Source organism: Manduca sexta, chromosome 15, assembly GCF_014839805.1.
Source record: "Manduca sexta isolate Smith_Timp_Sample1 chromosome 15, JHU_Msex_v1.0, whole genome shotgun sequence".
Classification (NCBI taxonomy): Eukaryota; Metazoa; Arthropoda; class Insecta; order Lepidoptera; family Sphingidae; genus Manduca; species Manduca sexta.
Genome location: NC_051129.1, coordinates 7,148,460 through 7,165,419, shown reverse-complemented (window position 1 = coordinate 7,165,419; position 16,960 = coordinate 7,148,460). Strand labels below are relative to the sequence as shown.

The following is a 16,960-nucleotide window of genomic DNA, read 5'->3' as shown; positions in this document are numbered from 1 at the left end:
TCATTATGGAATTTTAAGTACATTAATAGGTCCTGCTTTGTTGTATTTATAGGTGAATGAATTTTCAAAGGGTTAATAAATGTCGAGTAGGGTCACAATACCATAATTATATTGTGTTACAGCGTTACGCTATTATTTAATACAATAGTAATACTAATGAATGGGAATTTTACATAACTTTCATATGACTTAATGGGATTCAATAAACTCTATAGAAATTTTCATTCATTCATATTACAATAATATCCTTAACCCTTAATGAAATATATTTAACAAGTCTCAAAGAACATACAAAATAATAAAAGGCTGTTTAATATATACTAATATATTTATTGCACTTGATACATAGTAAGTCGGTACGGTACTTAGGTATACGTCAGTTCTCAGCGGACATAGTAAGAGTACGGCGACGCATAGGTGTAGGCGGAATAGGCAACAGGAGAGTAGGCGGAGTAGGCAGAGTAGGCCACTGGCGCGGTGTAGGCTGCGGCTACAGGCGCAGTGTACGCGACTGGGTAGTCTACCACCAGGGGCTTGGCTGACGCGAAAGCCAGGAGAGCAGCGAACAGCACCTGAAATATTATATAAAAAGATTAATGACATCACTTTATTCAAATAGGGATGTTCAAACAATATTTTTTCTTTAGAAATCTTTTCTTGAAAAAGAAAGTTTGTTTTTATTTTACTTAGCTCTGAGTTTACATTTCAATGTTGTTTTAAATGCATTCTATGTGAAGCAATCTCACAAATCTATTGCTACGAAGAAACTGGGAATCTGGAGATGTAGTTGGTTGTGAGTTAAAAAAAAAAAATCTATATTACGTTGTTTTAAAAAAAGTGATGGGAATACAAAATAATAGAAATTAAAGAAATGTTTTACAAAATATTATGCTTCATTAGGTATGTAAATATTCTTAGAGAATTTTTATACTATTTCTTTGTTTCTCACTACAATTAATTTATTACTTTTAACTCGTCACCCTTTTCTCACTTTTTTCTTCACGCCCAATATAAAAGTCAGTGACAAAACCACGATTAGATAATTAATAATTTATATAATATTATTATGGTGATTATTCGTTAGACCTTTAATTTACTATTTTCGACGAAAATTTTTTAAGATTTCACCTCAGCACTGTTTATGTTTTATGTAGAGCATATCGCAATAAGATAAACTACTTATAACTAATATAAATAAATCTTTAATACTTACGTATTTGAACATGTTTGTTTGTTTACTTGAGTTGGTTGACACAAGAACGAGTTGACAATGATGCATTATAAGTAGAGATGTCCTCTTTTTATACGAGTGGACAATTGCACAAGAGGTTAAAATATGGTAGTACAACCGGATAATTAGACAAATATCCTGCTTGTAGCCATTATGCAGTATGGTCACGCTCGGCCTTCAACGGTGGCACAGCTGGTCAAATTATTACTAGATCAAGGATTAACATCCGGATTTTTTATTTTTATAAAGTGTGTAAATGTCAAAAATGCCGAGATACCAGTCTTAAATTTTATCTTTTGTAAAATTTTAAAATATTTGTTCTGTTTTTATTTATTGTTTCGTATTAATGTACGTTTATAAATTATAGAAAAAATGCTTTTTATAGTGTATTAAGTTTTGTTACATTAAAAATTCAATTAAATCGAACAAACTTTAATAAATATTACTTACACCCTAAATGTATATTGTAAATTGTATAAACAAATATATACTAAATATTATTAATATATACGAAATGCTATGTATATATTCTGTATCCTTCAACATTACATTAAAAAAATGTGTTTATTACAAGCAATTTATTTATAAAATGTATGCTGTTAATACATGATTATATATTATCATATTCATATAAGCACAATATTTTTCGCTGGTAAGGAAACAGGTACGAGGGTCCTTCTTGTAACCACTGGACGCACATCAACCACGTGTTTGTGAACGTGGCCCGCCACCACGAAACCCAACAAAAGAACCAACAGAAGCTGAAAATAAAGTTTATTTTTAAAAGTCTTAAACTTCTGTTATTTTTGGTCCAGTCCGCGTACGAATTGTAAATAGAATTTCTTTTGAAAGAACTTGATTGGCTTCTGTAACTTTGTAGCGTGTTAAAATAACTTTCAAAGTGTCATTGCAAGAATAACATACCTTTTTAAATTGGATGGAATTGCGAAGTCGAATAATTGTTTAGTTTTTAGAATTACAATCCCAGTTACAGTATATTACGCCGCGTGATATTAAACGTGATGCTCACGTGACACAGGTTCTTCCATCTCACGTTTGAGAATATCTTTTAACAGTAAGGGGTTGAAGGAATGATTGGAAACCGTCACGATATTGCTTTGGTACCCAGGTGTCAGTAGAATCACCATCATTTGACTACTTCGAATATATAGAATTCAACATGTTTAAGCCTTAATTGTAGTTTAATTCATTGAAGTATAACAGTACACAAGCCTATGTAACCTACTCTCAGTTGTAATCGTTCAAAATTTTGAAACTTCGACTTCGCAAAGAGGGCCAATAAAGTCTCCATTATTTTAGACCAGCGCAAATAAAAAAATCACTCACCGCTCTAAACAGCAACATGTCGCGACAATAGAATTTAATCAGACCTACTTACTTTTTTATAGTTTATGTGTAATCTCGACACGTAATTGAGAAATAGGCGTGGAGTCGTGAAACGTTCTTAATTAACACCCTCATATCTAGTATTGGCTATACCACGACTTAATTAGTAAACCTATATTGCGATATGAAATGTGGGTAGATGAAACAACTCTAAACTTGTAATTAAATAAAATTCTTGTTCGTGAATTTGCGCTAATTGAAAATGCATTTATATATTTCATGATTTTGATAACTTGTGTAGGACACTGGGGCATTAGAACTATATAGGGAAGATCGTTATGCTGATACAGTCTAATTTCTATCGATTTTTTTCTTTTAACAACTCTGGAGAGAGATAATATAATGTTATTCCTCTTTAATTTCAGCTTCGATAGAACACTACGCAAGTCATAACATTCTTTTGTAGACGTTAAAACTAAAATAAATATAAAAATAAAATTAATATATTTTTTTATTATCTTTACTCATTACTATCTCTTGAGTAACTAAATGTAATCGTTTATCATAATTTGGCGTCTAAAATTACTCTACATCCGATATATATCGAATGAAGTTAATACACTAGGGAAATAAACCAATCATCCTCAATTAATCAATGACCAGAGGACGCTGAATATCCACGTTTTGGTTGACGTTACTGTTTATTATTCTAAGTACGCTCCGCAAGGCTGTTTCATCATTGCTAGCCTCATACTAATGTAAACGTATAAAACCAAGTGACATGGGCAGAGGGAATCACACACCTCCCTGTGCTCTCTTGTTTCATTCGAAACTTTACAAACCCAAACAAAATGTTCAAACTGGTGAGTTGTCGAGTAATACGATTCATTGTGTTAAATATTTTCGTGTTCTCCAAAGTTGGCGCGTGTCAGCTGTTTTGCATCAAAAGTTATTGATTCAGTCTGTATGAAAATTGTGACCTGCTGGGATAAAGTAGTTAATATTCAACATGATAAATTGGTTCAAGTCTATATTTATCATCATTATGTGCATTTTTTAAAAAGTATAATATTATGGAAGTATAATTATGTATATGAGTAAAGATAATAAAACCTAATAAAATACTAGTTACAAGTAATCTTTCATTAACCTATCCACTCAATAGAACAGTACGTATAACTTTGTATTTCTTCTTCAGTTCATCTTCGCCTGCTTCCTCGCTCTAGCCGCGGCCGAGCCCAAGCCCGGCGTCTTCGTCGGAGGCTACGCAGCGCCCATAGCCGCCGCGTACACCGCGCCGGTGGCTGCTGCGTACACCGCGCCCGTCGCCTACTCTGCCTACAGCGCGCCTTTGGCTGCCTACTCCGCCTACAGCTACGCGTCTCCTTACTCTTACTTCCTGCGCCGTTAACTCTAAGTGCCATAACTAAGGAATCACCACCTATGCAAAGAACAACCTTCATTATAAAACTCTTCTCTTAGTCCCTACTGTTGCCTTAACTACGTGGCGCAGTCTTCCAATGTCCAATATTGTTAATCTATTCTATACAGCAAATTTGCCGTTGACAGTAAATTGTCTAACACCAAATTTTCTACGATTATAGCTCTTCAAGTGATAATATTGCCTTTAAGTCTTCGATGCGGGAATTTTCCATATTTGTGTACTTTCGAACTGGTTTTGTTGCCGTTTATTTAATAATTGTTTCTTAATGCCAGAAGATCAATTATTATTGTAAAGTTTTAGTTATGTCTCTACCGACTGTACTTTTTATTGTTGCTAATTTATTCAGTTTGACCTGTTTTAGTCAACGCATACGAACGGAATGTGTTGAAATAAACTATGAATCTTATTTTGTTGTATAATTTATAAAGAACCTCATATTCATATAACCACGTGTTTACCAAAACAGTATGCCGTGTGGAAGTTTAACAAAATGTTCTTCACTTCTAAATTATTTTCAAAATATTTTAATAAGAGTTGTATATATAATAAATATATTCAATATAATACAATTTCTCTAATCTATTAAACCTCTAACTTTGATTTTAACTAGCATTTAACTGTTTATATAGTACAAAATATGTGCCATTCCTTTTTTTGCATGCTGGCACTACAAAATAAAATATTAATCGTACTTATTTATATCGGCCAATTACAAAATATGACTCTACGGGACAACAATTTCGGTTAATAAATAATTGTATGTAAATTATATAATCATGACCCAGTTAGATACTTTATAATATCAGGTGCATCTAGATCTCTTTCATCATCGCATGCCCAAACTGAAGGAGAAATGAACTAAGCGCCAGACATTTAGAAGCACCGTTTTTCATCCGAACACGTCGGTTACGCTACGTATCACAAATGAAATAAGTTTTGAAATAGTTATCTTCATTCCAGCGTGGTGGACTAAGGCCTAATTCCTCTCAGTAGTAGAGGAGGCTCGTGAGAAGCAATGGGACAGTATACAATACGCGGTTGATATTATGTATTATTGCAAAATACGGAAACACGTTTTCGTTTTTTTTCATTGTTTATAATTATGCTATATTTTATGGTACAAGTTTTTTTTTATGACAATGTAATACTAATATAGACTGCATCGGAGGTGTAGTACTATTTTGGTATAACGGCGGTGCCAAGGTCTCGGGTTCGATCTCCGACTTAGGCACAGTGATATTGGGATTTCTCTACATAGTTTCAGGCTGGAGCATGGGATTAGTGCTCGATATGGTGACAGACCCACCCCCTATCACATGTTGGGATGGAATGTATAGGAAAGATGGTACACTAGTTGCACTTTTAAATTGCTCTTGAGTTGCGGCTTTTCGGAATAAAAGGTGTGAATACGTATATGTAATACTAAAATAGAAACTATTAACACTCATAAAAATATAGTCGTCAAAAACATCAATCTATCAATTTGATGCCAATGACTATAATTTTCATTATAAAAAACCGATAGACTAGTTACATGTCATAAATTATAAGTCAAAATGAAATGAGTAATAAAATTTTATGGTAATATTAATAGACCCGGTTTTTATCGCAATTTGTTTACACTTAATTGTTTATATACACATGTAACATCATTTGTTGTTTATATGTAATATGATAGATAATGATTTTACTTGTATTTATATCTTCTAATTAGGGCATACCACTCGTACACGTGCAAATATCTAACAAGAGATGTATCATATTGCAAGAGTTGTTTAATCCATTAAAAATACCATGTTGTACTGGAATTTCTTAGATTTTATTTTGAAATTGTTATTATTTTATTTATGTAATACATTATCGTACTATTATGTTGGATTATAATGGTAAGTAAAGTTACTTAGATATTAAAAATATTTACTTTGCAATATGTAATATATATGTCAGGGCAGACATCATAATTAGCAGAGGTTTTATGCCGTTTTTGCTTATCATCTCCCCTTTTTCGTGTACAATGCGAGCAAAATTCACTGAATGCACGATTGAATTACAATCATCATCCTTCTACTTGTAATTAAAAATATGAGAGCAGCAGGTTCAGAACTCCAGTCCATTACTTCCACCTTATCATTATTGCAATCAATTACAACGTGTATTTTACAACTACTCCATTGTCGTCCCAAGACTTTTGAAATATAATTTTTTAGAACATTCCATATTCAAATGGCCATTAACCCGTGAGGTAGCTGAATGTTTGCCGGCAAACATTGACAGCTACGCGTGTGACGGAAAAATAACCTTATTATGTAGTATATATGTAGTATATAAGGTTATAATCCCGTGACACACGCAAATGTCATGTAGCTGTCTTGGCTCGCCGGCGATTCACGAGAGACCAAGAGTTAAAAGCAAACACCACAACGTACGAAGTTTGAAACTCAAATCATGTATACTTTTTGCACATTATAATATTACCGCCCTCAATGAAGAGGCAGAACTATATTCTTGGTTTCCACCAAGTATTCAACATGACGGTGAGTAGATATTGCTCGAGGTTCGGCTCTCTTACAATATAATAAACAATATTTCGCATTATGAAAATAATAAGTTACTCGATCTTCAACATATAAAATTTTATACTTTAACTCGACATAAGTATTAATAATACTTGTTATGTAGAAGTTTTAAAACAAGATAACATTGAAACTGTGAAGAGACCTACCGTTTTTGATACTACTTGGCAATAACCCGATTTGTAGAGTCCTGAAACAAAAGAAAACCCACATCGTCGCTCCATCTCATTACTTAGCTACGAACCACTAAAAATGAAGAAAGTAATTAGGATATTTTCGAGTTTGAAGTAGCTTGTGAATCTAAAATTTAAATATTAAAAAATATGCTCAGTTTAAACCTATCAGGTTTTTGTACGGTAGAGCAGGTAGAAGCAAATGATTCACCTAAAGTAACATGTTGAAAATACAACAAAAAATAACTAACAAACTTTTTTGCAAGCCGCGACATACAGGAGATCCGTGAAAAACTGTCTTAATAATAATCGGACGAATAACGCTTAAGTAACACTGGTCTACATAAATAAAATCTTCAATCTGCACGGAAAGCCCGTTTTAATGGTCAAGGTTGAAGATTAAAGATTATTTCATTGCTCGCGAGTGAAGGAATGTTTGATAATCAAATTGCGCTATCTTTTGTTGTGGCGGCTAGTTTCTTGTTCTGGTTTTCTAAATTACCTTTATTTCTCAAGTAGCATTAATAAATGAGATTGTTTACGTTTTTTCACTACGTTTATTACGTAGCCGGCTTTTTTATGTTAATATCTTGACCCTGACACGGAATATAATGTTGAATAACATGAAGCGTATTTTCAGTTGATAAAATTATGCCGCGATTAACTTATTAAGTCTCTTTTTAGCATAAGAAACCGTTATTATATGATAGGTAATATAAAATAATCTCGGTGACGTAGCGAGGAAAGTACGCCAGCGAGCGACTACGAATATAATTATCGAACCATTTTTTTTGTTATACTATTTTTTTTTGGGTACTGCCGCGGTTTGCATTGCTCTGGAGGGAAGTGGACAATTAATATTTCCAACTCCTCCCTATTTTTTCTATTTGATTAATTTCGTTGCGGGATAATGACATATTAGTTTTCCCTGAGACTCGCCGAGCTTCACTGCTCGGTGTCACAAAATGCGTGCCACTGCTGATCCTGGCTTACAGGAGTTGTAGTGGTGGGTGTGAGGGCGGGAAAGTCTCTACTGCCGCGGTTTTCAGCGGGGATACCCTGCTAACGATGTACAAGCGATCCCCCGGCTTAGCATCCACGGCAGTCCCAATGAAGATTTGGTGGGCTCTACCGTTGTTACTGAGGGTGCCAGCGGACGGTACGCTGGCAACCCGCAGCTATTCGGTCACGGAACCCAGGAGAAAGAAGAGAGGGGATAAGGGAAGGAAGAGAAGAGGAAGGAGTAGGAGTTTGTTAGGATGGTGGGAAGGGAGAGGGAGGGGAGATGTTCGCGAACACTTATAGGCCTGTGTATTTGGCAACCAAGAAGTATACACATTACACTATGTGCCTAGAGTCGCGGCATAATGTTTCCCAGTGCATGGGCATGCATTCGGTGTGAAGACCGAGCGCACAAAAAATGCTCAGGGGGTGCTATCTATATTGATGTTCTGGAAACGTAAGTCTATAATTAGAGCTCATGAGCTCGATCGTGATCCACAGTCCACACTATGAGGTCCTTGTATTCATTTAACATGAGTATAAATTAAGACATTCTGAATCTCGTGAATGGCTAAAGCAAGTTTAAATAAGGTAACTAATTGAAGAAAATCACAAACATTTATAAATATTAAAATAAAACCATTTTTACTGATTTTATCACAGTTTTCATTATATTTTTCTCTTGACGTTTCTAAGAGTGTGAGTGTGAGTTCATTCTGCGTAGATCAGACCATCAACAGCTAAAAATGAAAAGAAAGTATAATTGTAAAATATATGTAGATATCGCAACCTTGACTTTTTCTATGACCAACAACACCTCAGTCCGCCCCTTGACTACGAAGGCTGTAGTCTTCCAAACGACGGGAGGAAATTATAATATAAAAAACCCCGATAAAATCAGTAAAAATAGTTTTATTTTAATGTCTAACATTTGTGTTGACATAAGAAATCATTATTTATAAATAAATCACTATTAGTATTATATCAGTATTTATCCGTGATAACTGCGGTGTTCATAGCAGTCCAACTACATTTTGTTTAGAACTTTCCTCATTCTTACTGTTGTTAAAGGCAACTATTTATTTCTACGACCTTCATGGGGCAATTACTCTGCTTACAGTGTTTGCCTTGTCTGTTCTTTAAGGAATTGGACCTCACATAATTATTCTATTCTACAAGGTGTGTCTACGTGTATTGTTAAGTACACAACAACACTCATTTATCATCGAAGGGGTATGCAGAGGCGCAACCAGGGCACCCACTTTTTGCCAAGTGTGTTCCGTGCTGTGATGTGATAGGGGGCGAGCCTATCGCCATATCGGGCACAAATTAGTGCAATTTTTTACTGATCAATATTTATAGTCATACTATTGGTAGAGCCATTTATTTGAATGCTTTATATAAGTTTCTGATATGGCTAAATGATATAACCCATGTTCTAGGCTGTGCAGCATCTGTATACACATTGTTAACCTTCTCTTATAATATTTGTCTAAACATTGCGCATTTTCATGACGTAATTTTAGGCTTGAAATGTATGACGTCAAAGAAAATACATTCTAAGTAAACGCTAAGAGTACTACAAGCCTTTTCCTAACGTGACATAACTACGTAAAACTACAAAACTGCAAAATTTTGTCAAAAGTGGGATTTCCGAAGTGGTTTCATGTTGAGAAACATTTTTATTTACGTATGTTAGTATACTCAGTATAATATATGTCTTTTTAAATAATTTTGCAGACAAGACACGTTAATATATTTTTTTTGCTCGAGTACATTCTGCTCGTAGCTCCCATTTTTCACTTTTGTGTGATGAAGAGTAGCATATATGTTAATCCAGAACATAGTTTCTCTGTATGCCTTTCATCAAAACCGATTCAGTGACTTCTGGGTTTAATTAAACAAAATTATCTAAATATGTTAACAAACTTTCACATAATAGGTATCTATAACATGATGTAATTTTAAAAGGTCGTAGATTTAGAAGATTTCATAATAACATTTACTAACGTTCTTATTCGCGATTTACTTCATAAAATTAATACTTTGCTTACAACAGACAATTAAGGTATAATTAGGCCAAAATAATTCAAAAAATATAAATCATTAGAATAAAAATTAAGGCCTGCTGGTGGTGGGATATATTTTATATTCACTCGGATAGCGACTACCGTACGCAAGGTGTTAAAACTCATCATAGATGACCACATAAGTATGTCACGTTTCGGAATCAGCCTGTGTATATCCGGCCTCAACAGGCCGGCATAATTGTGTCGGCTGCCAAAGGGCAATCATCTCTCGTCAGTCGACAGTCTTCGACCCCACTCTACTTCCAATCATATGCAGTGCCATCACTGCCGTGCGCGTAAAAAAAAAAACACAAATTTCGAACGCGCCGTTTTGATGGAGAGAGCGCTTTAAAGTTCAACCGCTCGGGAATCACGGAAAGCAACTACTCAGATATATATTGGAATTTACAGTTAGGTCAAGAGTCACGTGCTTATGTTATTATTGCATTGTACACATCAGTTGTTAATTTATGATTCTACGTCTTTATTTTATAAATATGCAAGACTGACTCGGTGGCGTAGTTGCAATTGTACACGGTACGAGTACGACTAGTACGCTGAGGTCCTGAGTTCAAATCCCGGGTGGGGCCAAAAATAATTTAGACTGGATTTTTCGATCTTAAAATATTACTCAATCACAGCTCGGAGTCAGGAAGTTGACGGTGTAATACCCCCCTGCCTCGGAAAGCATATACAGTCGTTGGTCCTGCGCCTGATCCCTCTCCGGTCATGTCGGATTGCCGTCTCACCGAACTATGAGAGTGCATCTCTATATATTGCGTACACACTTGTGCACTAAAATATCTCCTGCGTACTTGGCTGATCTCCGTTGAGATTGGCCGCTGTGCCCGAAAATTCGGCTGGAAGGATTCATTCATTCATTGAAGATTCATATATTTACGGTTTGGCTTTATCTGAATTTGAATTTCGCATGAAACTATTGTTTTGAGGAATTGTTATTTTATTTGTTATTCAGTAAACTTATCTGATGCTATATCACAAACGTATGAAACTAAAAAGGTACGTACAATGAAAATAAACTTACTGTAGTACTGCATTTCTTGTTGTAATAATAATTATACGTTTATTTTTAAGTAACAAAATAGACCACGTTTATCATATCACTCAGTGCGTCACGCTAAAAAACATTGCGGAAATATTCACAAACAGAAACGTGCTATCGTTTCCCAAGTCACCTGTAAGGGTATTCAATGTAGTTGCACGTGATTCTTAACCACAACTAACTACGCAGTAGTCGTGTTCCCGAAGGAGTTATGTAATTCAAAGAAAAAGTTCAAACAGACTTATTAATGTGAAGACTGACAAATTTGTTTTATATCACCTATTCATAGTTGGCAGTTAAATATACAAGTATATTGCCTGTAAATGATAATCACCATTTAATCTGTTTTGCCAGAAAAGTCGTAATTGCAGTATATAAAGTATATAAAATAAGAAGGCGAGAGCAGTTTTGGACTCTAGGAACACTTAGGACCTGTTTCAAAAGCTTAAAGCAAATTTTACCTGCCAGTTATCGTATTAAACAAGTAATGAAGATAGTACTGATTTTATAGCCTTTAATTTTGGAATATGGCTTTTTTTATTTTGTCGTACATATTCAACAATTAACGTTTAGTGAGACGTCGTGAAACACTCTAAATATTCTTTGATGTTGAAAACTCCAGGAATATAATTTTTACATATTTTTTATACACTGACCCGTCGCTCATATTTTAATAGATAAGTTATTTTAAGTTTTTTTTCGAATATTTTATTAAATAAGTCCGATACCTCCAGTAATCATATCTTATACAAAACCATATTTTGAATCATACCTTCGTAAATAGTAACCTAAATTCGAAAAACTAATGAACATTTTCTAGTCTAGGTTAAACCTATAGACGGTAAAACCTACGACATAACATTGTTAAGTAATTTGTTAATTTACACAACCCCCTCGAATCTTGAGACAAGTTGAGCATAATTATTCATCGTGCGTGTCCGCCGCCTCGAGTATTCTTACATTGCGTGCACTTGTCCTTCGTTACTCACTATAAAGTCCCGAGTTAGCATAGAATTGGTATCATTTGGCTCAGCAGCTCAGTGACAAGAAAACAACAAAATGTTCAAACTTGTGAGTATATGCGTTTATAAAAGTAACTACTGCATTTGCTTCTCTTCAGTACCATTAACTGCGATCCAAAAAAGCTGTAAAGTTTTGTAAAGTTTTTTATTTTTTAATATTTCAACACTTGATATTGTACTCCAAAATATATATTTTTTCCTTATTAATATTCCATTTTCTAGTATACTACAATAAGAAGCGGACACAAAAACAAAATTGTTTGAGAATAATGAGTGTGAATTATTTTTAAAACGAATATATTTTTTTCTTCCTCAGTTCATCTTCGCCTGCTTCCTCGCTCTAGCCGCGGCCGAGCCCAAGCCCGGCGTCTTCGTCGGAGGCTACGCAGCGCCCATAGCCGCCGCGTACACCGCGCCGGTGGCTGCTGCGTACACCGCGCCCGTCGCCTACTCTGCCTACAGCGCGCCTTTGGCTGCCTACTCCGCCTACACCTACGCATCTCCCTACTCTTACTTCCTCCGTCGTTGATTTCTTCAAAAATATCAAAATTCTATTTAACTATTACAACTGAATAAATGGACACTGCTGCAATATGAAGTTATTGTTTAATATTTATATGCCTATTAACTTTAATGGAATGACATGGAACGAAATCTATTTTGGTAACATTGTAAAATAACGATGTGTCTGAAATTATTCCTTTTGCGACCTTGCGGAAACAATTTGCCTAAACAATTTATTTTTTTGAAATATGATCGAAATTCCTAATAAGATTCGTATCATGTGTGCTATTTGTATTAGCCGTATGGCTAACACCATAACTTTTGTTTGGGGTAGTTAGTTAAGTAGGGAGATGGAGAATTAATTGCAAATATTTTAATAGTAGTCTATAGTAATGCTTATAATAATATCAGCCCTGTATTACATACTGTCCCACTGATGGGCACGGGCCTCCTCTACCACTGAGAGGGCTTACACCTTAGTCCACCACGCCTGCCTATTAGAGCGGATAAGCAGACTTCACATAACCTCGATAATTCACAAAGAATACACACATGACAACTTAAGAAAAGTCCGAGGTGTGTGCCCTTGGGATTTGAACCTGCGGACATTCGTCTCCTCTCCCAACTAGGCTATCACCGCTTTCTCGAAATGTAGATTTTAATTATACTATTGGTCAAATTATAAGTGGAAGTCCATAACTTTATCTATTTTTAATTTGTTTGCGTCATGTTGAATGCTTATAATTCGACTCTACCTTAGATCGAGTTGTACAGAAAGCCTAAGCCAAGTAGTCTATTCCATCTTTGACTTAATATTTTCGGACACTAACTGCCCGACTTAGTGGCTTTATAGTGATTTTCCTATAAAACACTTATATTCAGTGATATTGTATAAAATTTGAGTAGAATTGTTTAAATCACAACGTATAATGATGAGACATCCCCCGATGAGACATGAGTTCCGTCCCATGATTTAATAGGAGGCGAGCCCATCGCCATATCGGGCACAAATTCCAGACTCCGGGCTGATATTGAGCAGAAAAATACAAATATCATTTTACCCGATCCGGTATTCAAACTCAGGACCTCAGAGCGCTGTCGCACCGCGTATGTAGTACAACTACGCCACCGAGACAGTGAGTTAATAATTAATTATTATGAAATTATGTAGTCATAGAGATAAAAACAGTGTTTAATGCGTGGGCATCAACTCATATGACATCAAGTGGAGTCCGATGAACGTGATAAATGTGCTCCCAAAGCGCAGTATCCGCCCCGATACACTGAAATTGCCCGCAAACGTGTAGTGTACTTGCTTGGCGGTCACCGTGCTGTCGGCGCGCCTTCGCACGCACTTCCTAAGATTTCTTCCTTAGAATGTTTGTCACAAATTTTTTATTTCAAAGCACGTACGCCGCGAAGTATTCGCAAACACGTTCATTAAGTAAGGCGCGCGTGCGTTATGGCACTGTAGCAACAGTAACAGGCGCGCATACGCATCTTCTTAATAAATTTGCCCATTTGGACCCTAAAATCGTATTTTGTACAAATAGCGTATGCAGTCTGCCAGATTGTAGCCTCTTTGGATGCAATCCTTCAAAATAAACACTACTTATTTGAAAATAATATTTTTATTGTAGCTTTTTTGTTAAAATAAAAAAAATAGTTCATTTTAGGGAAACGTAGTTTTACGAAAATGGATCTCCGCGTGTGCGAAGCAATACGAATGTGTATATTCATTAAAAACTATGAATAAAATGGATCAATTTTGTATTCATTCTATCCATATTTCGTCAAATCATAATATATTTACTTAGTTATGTTTCACTAGTTATTCAGATAAGTAGCCTAGCGGAAATAACGGGTTTTATAACCCAGTATATTATAAACCTTGTCTAAATGTGTGTACCTCTTCTTCCAACGACCTCATACACCGCTATTGGATTAAATATAATATGATGATCAAAACATTAGTGAATTTATTCAGGGTAATTTTTACATTGCGTTACTAAATTAAACTAAGTAATATTCTTCTTTACTTTTGCTAACATTGTGCCAAAAATCATTCGTGAATAATAAATATTTTCGCCAAAAATCCTGGTTTTTGCTTTTTCATTTATTGATTATTTTATAGTCTAGTGGAAATATGGTGAGAATGTATGAGTATTACTCACTGGAAGTATGATGTTCCCGATACCACAAATTCCCTTTGTTTAGAATAGTGGCCTCAGAGCATGTAAAATTAAAAATACTTTTTATTAACATTTTATATTGTTCGAAACTTATACTTGTTTATTTTAAATCTATGGTTATTATAACTAATGGTAAAGTGTTGTTTCCAAGAGGACAATTCTATGGTTTAATTTATTAATGCAATATCAAATACCCCGTATATTATGTTTGTAAATATAGGGTTATATTATATATGTATAGCCAAAAATAACTTGAATACATATAATAAATGTGTTAAACACCAAAGAGAAACAGAAAAAGTGTTTTTAAACAAAGACAGTCTGTATACTCGTTGTAAAAAAAACCAAAGCAATTACCCCCAAAGTATACTCTATTTCGGTCCACTATCTTCGTACTAAAATTAATTGATTTGTTTTAGCGAAATAGTACCAACAAATCGAAATCTCTACATTGTTTTCCAAAGATGTTTTATTTTATCATTTAAAGTAGATCGTATAATTCAATTGAATCAAGATATTTTATAGTTACCTTTCTATTAAGATATAACATTTATGTAGAAACTGAAGAAAAATTACCTACTTATTTAATATTGGCACTTAATAAATACTTATCTTCAACTTCACATTGTTTATCTACCTACTACGATAAGTAAAAAACATTGTACTACTTAGGTTAGTAGCATTTCATGAAACATTATTCATTAATGTTTCTTTTCTTGGATCCCCTATTTGATGGTAGTGGTGGTTATTACCTAGGTAATGATACCAGTGAGGTCGTATGTGCAATTATCGGGAAAATTTATTCCTTTTGAATGTATTTTATGTCCATTGAGTCAGTTGTAGATAATTACCTAGGTGTAGCTTACAACTCCACCCACGTAGAACTTAGAAGGTCCTCTCACACCAAAAGTCCCACGATATACTCATCCGGGATAAGACACATCCTATTGTTAAACCAGGATATGGTCTCTATCTTTATAAATTTGGTCTATATCTGTTCGGTCGTTTCTGAGTTTGCTTCTTACAAATATCTAAATCTATCTTTTCAAACACTCGAAATTCTACTATCAGTATAAAACAAAGATTAGCGGGTCTATAATAAATTTTGTTTGATTTAAAAAAATCTTTTATTTTTACTAATTATTTTCAATTTCGATAGCTTGATACATTTCCGTGATCGCAAATGGATTTTGCTAAGTCCAAATTATATTCCAGTCCCATTATGTGAATTACTTGAAGTCCATAGAAATTAACGGCGCAGGTAGTAAGAGTAAGGAGACGCGTAGCTGTAGGCGGAGTAGGCAGCCAAAGGCGCGCTGTAGGCAGAGTAGGCGACGGGCGCGGTGTACGCAGCAGCTACCGGCGCGGTATACGCGGCAGCTATGGGCGCTGCGTAGCCTCCGACGAAGACGCCGGGCTTGGGCTCGGCCGCGGCGAGAGCGAGGAAGCAGGCAAAGATGAACTGTAAATTAAAAAAAACGTTTTGAAAAACTATTCATTGATTATTACAATAGCTATGCAGCAAAACTGGCATTCTTCTTTAAGTATTTTGAGCTGCATTTTTATGTATCAGTAAAACGCATGTTTAATCAATATAAATTCAAAACAAATCTATCGTATTATTTTATAATATTTTTTTGTTTTTCTATTATTATTGTGCACTTACTAATTTGAACATTTTTGTTTGATTTGTAAAGACAAATGGTACAGAGCCTACGCTGGCCAGAGACTTTATACTTTACTTGAAGGACAAAAGAATACAATAGGGGGCAAATCGCCCCAAGAAAGCGCGCACTCTGAATTACAATTAGTTTGTTGCGGAAAGAAATGTGGCCTAATGTGTAGATGTTATCAAGTCTGTACTAGATCCTGAAATCTATTTGGCAGGCATGTATATAACTTACAATTGGTTGACACGATTCAGAATGGTGACATAATTTATATTTTATATTATGTAACGCAACGTAACCGCCGATCTATTTTATATGACATACATCAATATCATATCATTGCCTGTCAACAACATCTCCATCAACGACATCGTGTAATAATTAAGAGAGATAATAATCTGCCTAAATTAAGGCAAACGAACGAAGTGCGTGTTACACGTGTTTGTAACATGGTTTTGTTTGTTTTCCAGGAAATTTGTCAGTTATTGTAAAATGATGTAATCAAATATGGATTACATTTATTTGTAAACATGCCTGTAAATCCAGAAGAATGGGTATAAGTATAACTATTGTACTAGCACAGTACTAAAATTATAGCATCGAAGAGATATTTATTTTTTAGCTTACAAAAAAGTAGCTTGAAAAATTACATGAACTAATAATTGTTATA

General features: G+C 34.7%; 4 protein-coding genes across 4 annotated transcripts; 2 read left to right on the top strand and 2 right to left on the bottom strand.

Moving 5' to 3' along the window:
• Positions 1 to 309: 309 nt before the first annotated feature.
• Positions 310 to 1,319, bottom strand: LOC115450699 (neuropeptide-like 4). Its single transcript, XM_030178780.1, has 2 exons — positions 1,214 to 1,319; positions 310 to 572 (listed from the first exon to the last, which is right to left on the bottom strand). The coding sequence occupies exons 1-2, from the start codon at positions 1,277 to 1,279 to the stop codon at positions 384 to 386; spliced, it is 255 nt and encodes an 84-aa protein (XP_030034640.1). The 5' UTR covers positions 1,280 to 1,319; the 3' UTR covers positions 310 to 383.
• A 2,023-nt stretch (positions 1,320 to 3,342) lies between these two features.
• Positions 3,343 to 4,428, top strand: LOC115450717 (pupal cuticle protein C1B). The gene is made up of 2 exons (XM_030178803.2): positions 3,343 to 3,441; positions 3,777 to 4,428. The coding sequence occupies exons 1-2, from the start codon at positions 3,430 to 3,432 to the stop codon at positions 3,987 to 3,989; spliced, it is 225 nt and encodes a 74-aa protein (XP_030034663.1). The 5' UTR covers positions 3,343 to 3,429; the 3' UTR covers positions 3,990 to 4,428.
• Positions 4,429 to 11,862: 7,434 nt separating this feature from the next.
• LOC115450709 (neuropeptide-like 4) lies at positions 11,863 to 12,522 on the top strand. The gene is made up of 2 exons (XM_030178791.2): positions 11,863 to 11,973; positions 12,241 to 12,522. Exons 1-2 carry the CDS (start codon positions 11,962 to 11,964, stop codon positions 12,451 to 12,453), a joined length of 225 nt encoding a protein of 74 aa, XP_030034651.1. The 5' UTR covers positions 11,863 to 11,961; the 3' UTR covers positions 12,454 to 12,522.
• A 3,211-nt stretch (positions 12,523 to 15,733) lies between these two features.
• On the bottom strand, positions 15,734 to 16,365 carry LOC115451311 (pupal cuticle protein C1B). The gene is made up of 2 exons (XM_030179599.2): positions 16,287 to 16,365; positions 15,734 to 16,082 (listed from the first exon to the last, which is right to left on the bottom strand). The coding sequence occupies exons 1-2, from the start codon at positions 16,296 to 16,298 to the stop codon at positions 15,870 to 15,872; spliced, it is 225 nt and encodes a 74-aa protein (XP_030035459.1). The 5' UTR covers positions 16,299 to 16,365; the 3' UTR covers positions 15,734 to 15,869.
• Between the last annotated feature and the right edge of the window lie 595 nt (positions 16,366 to 16,960).

Excerpts from the sequence above, each read along its gene's own strand:
- LOC115450699 (XM_030178780.1), bottom strand. The coding sequence starts at position 1,279 with ATGCATCATTGTCAACTCGTTCTTGTGTCAACCAACTCAAGTAAACAA. Across the intron at positions 573-1,213 it reads AAACAAACATGTTCAAATAC|GTGCTGTTCGCTGCTCTCCT; the intron begins GTAAGTATTAAA and ends ATAATATTTCAG.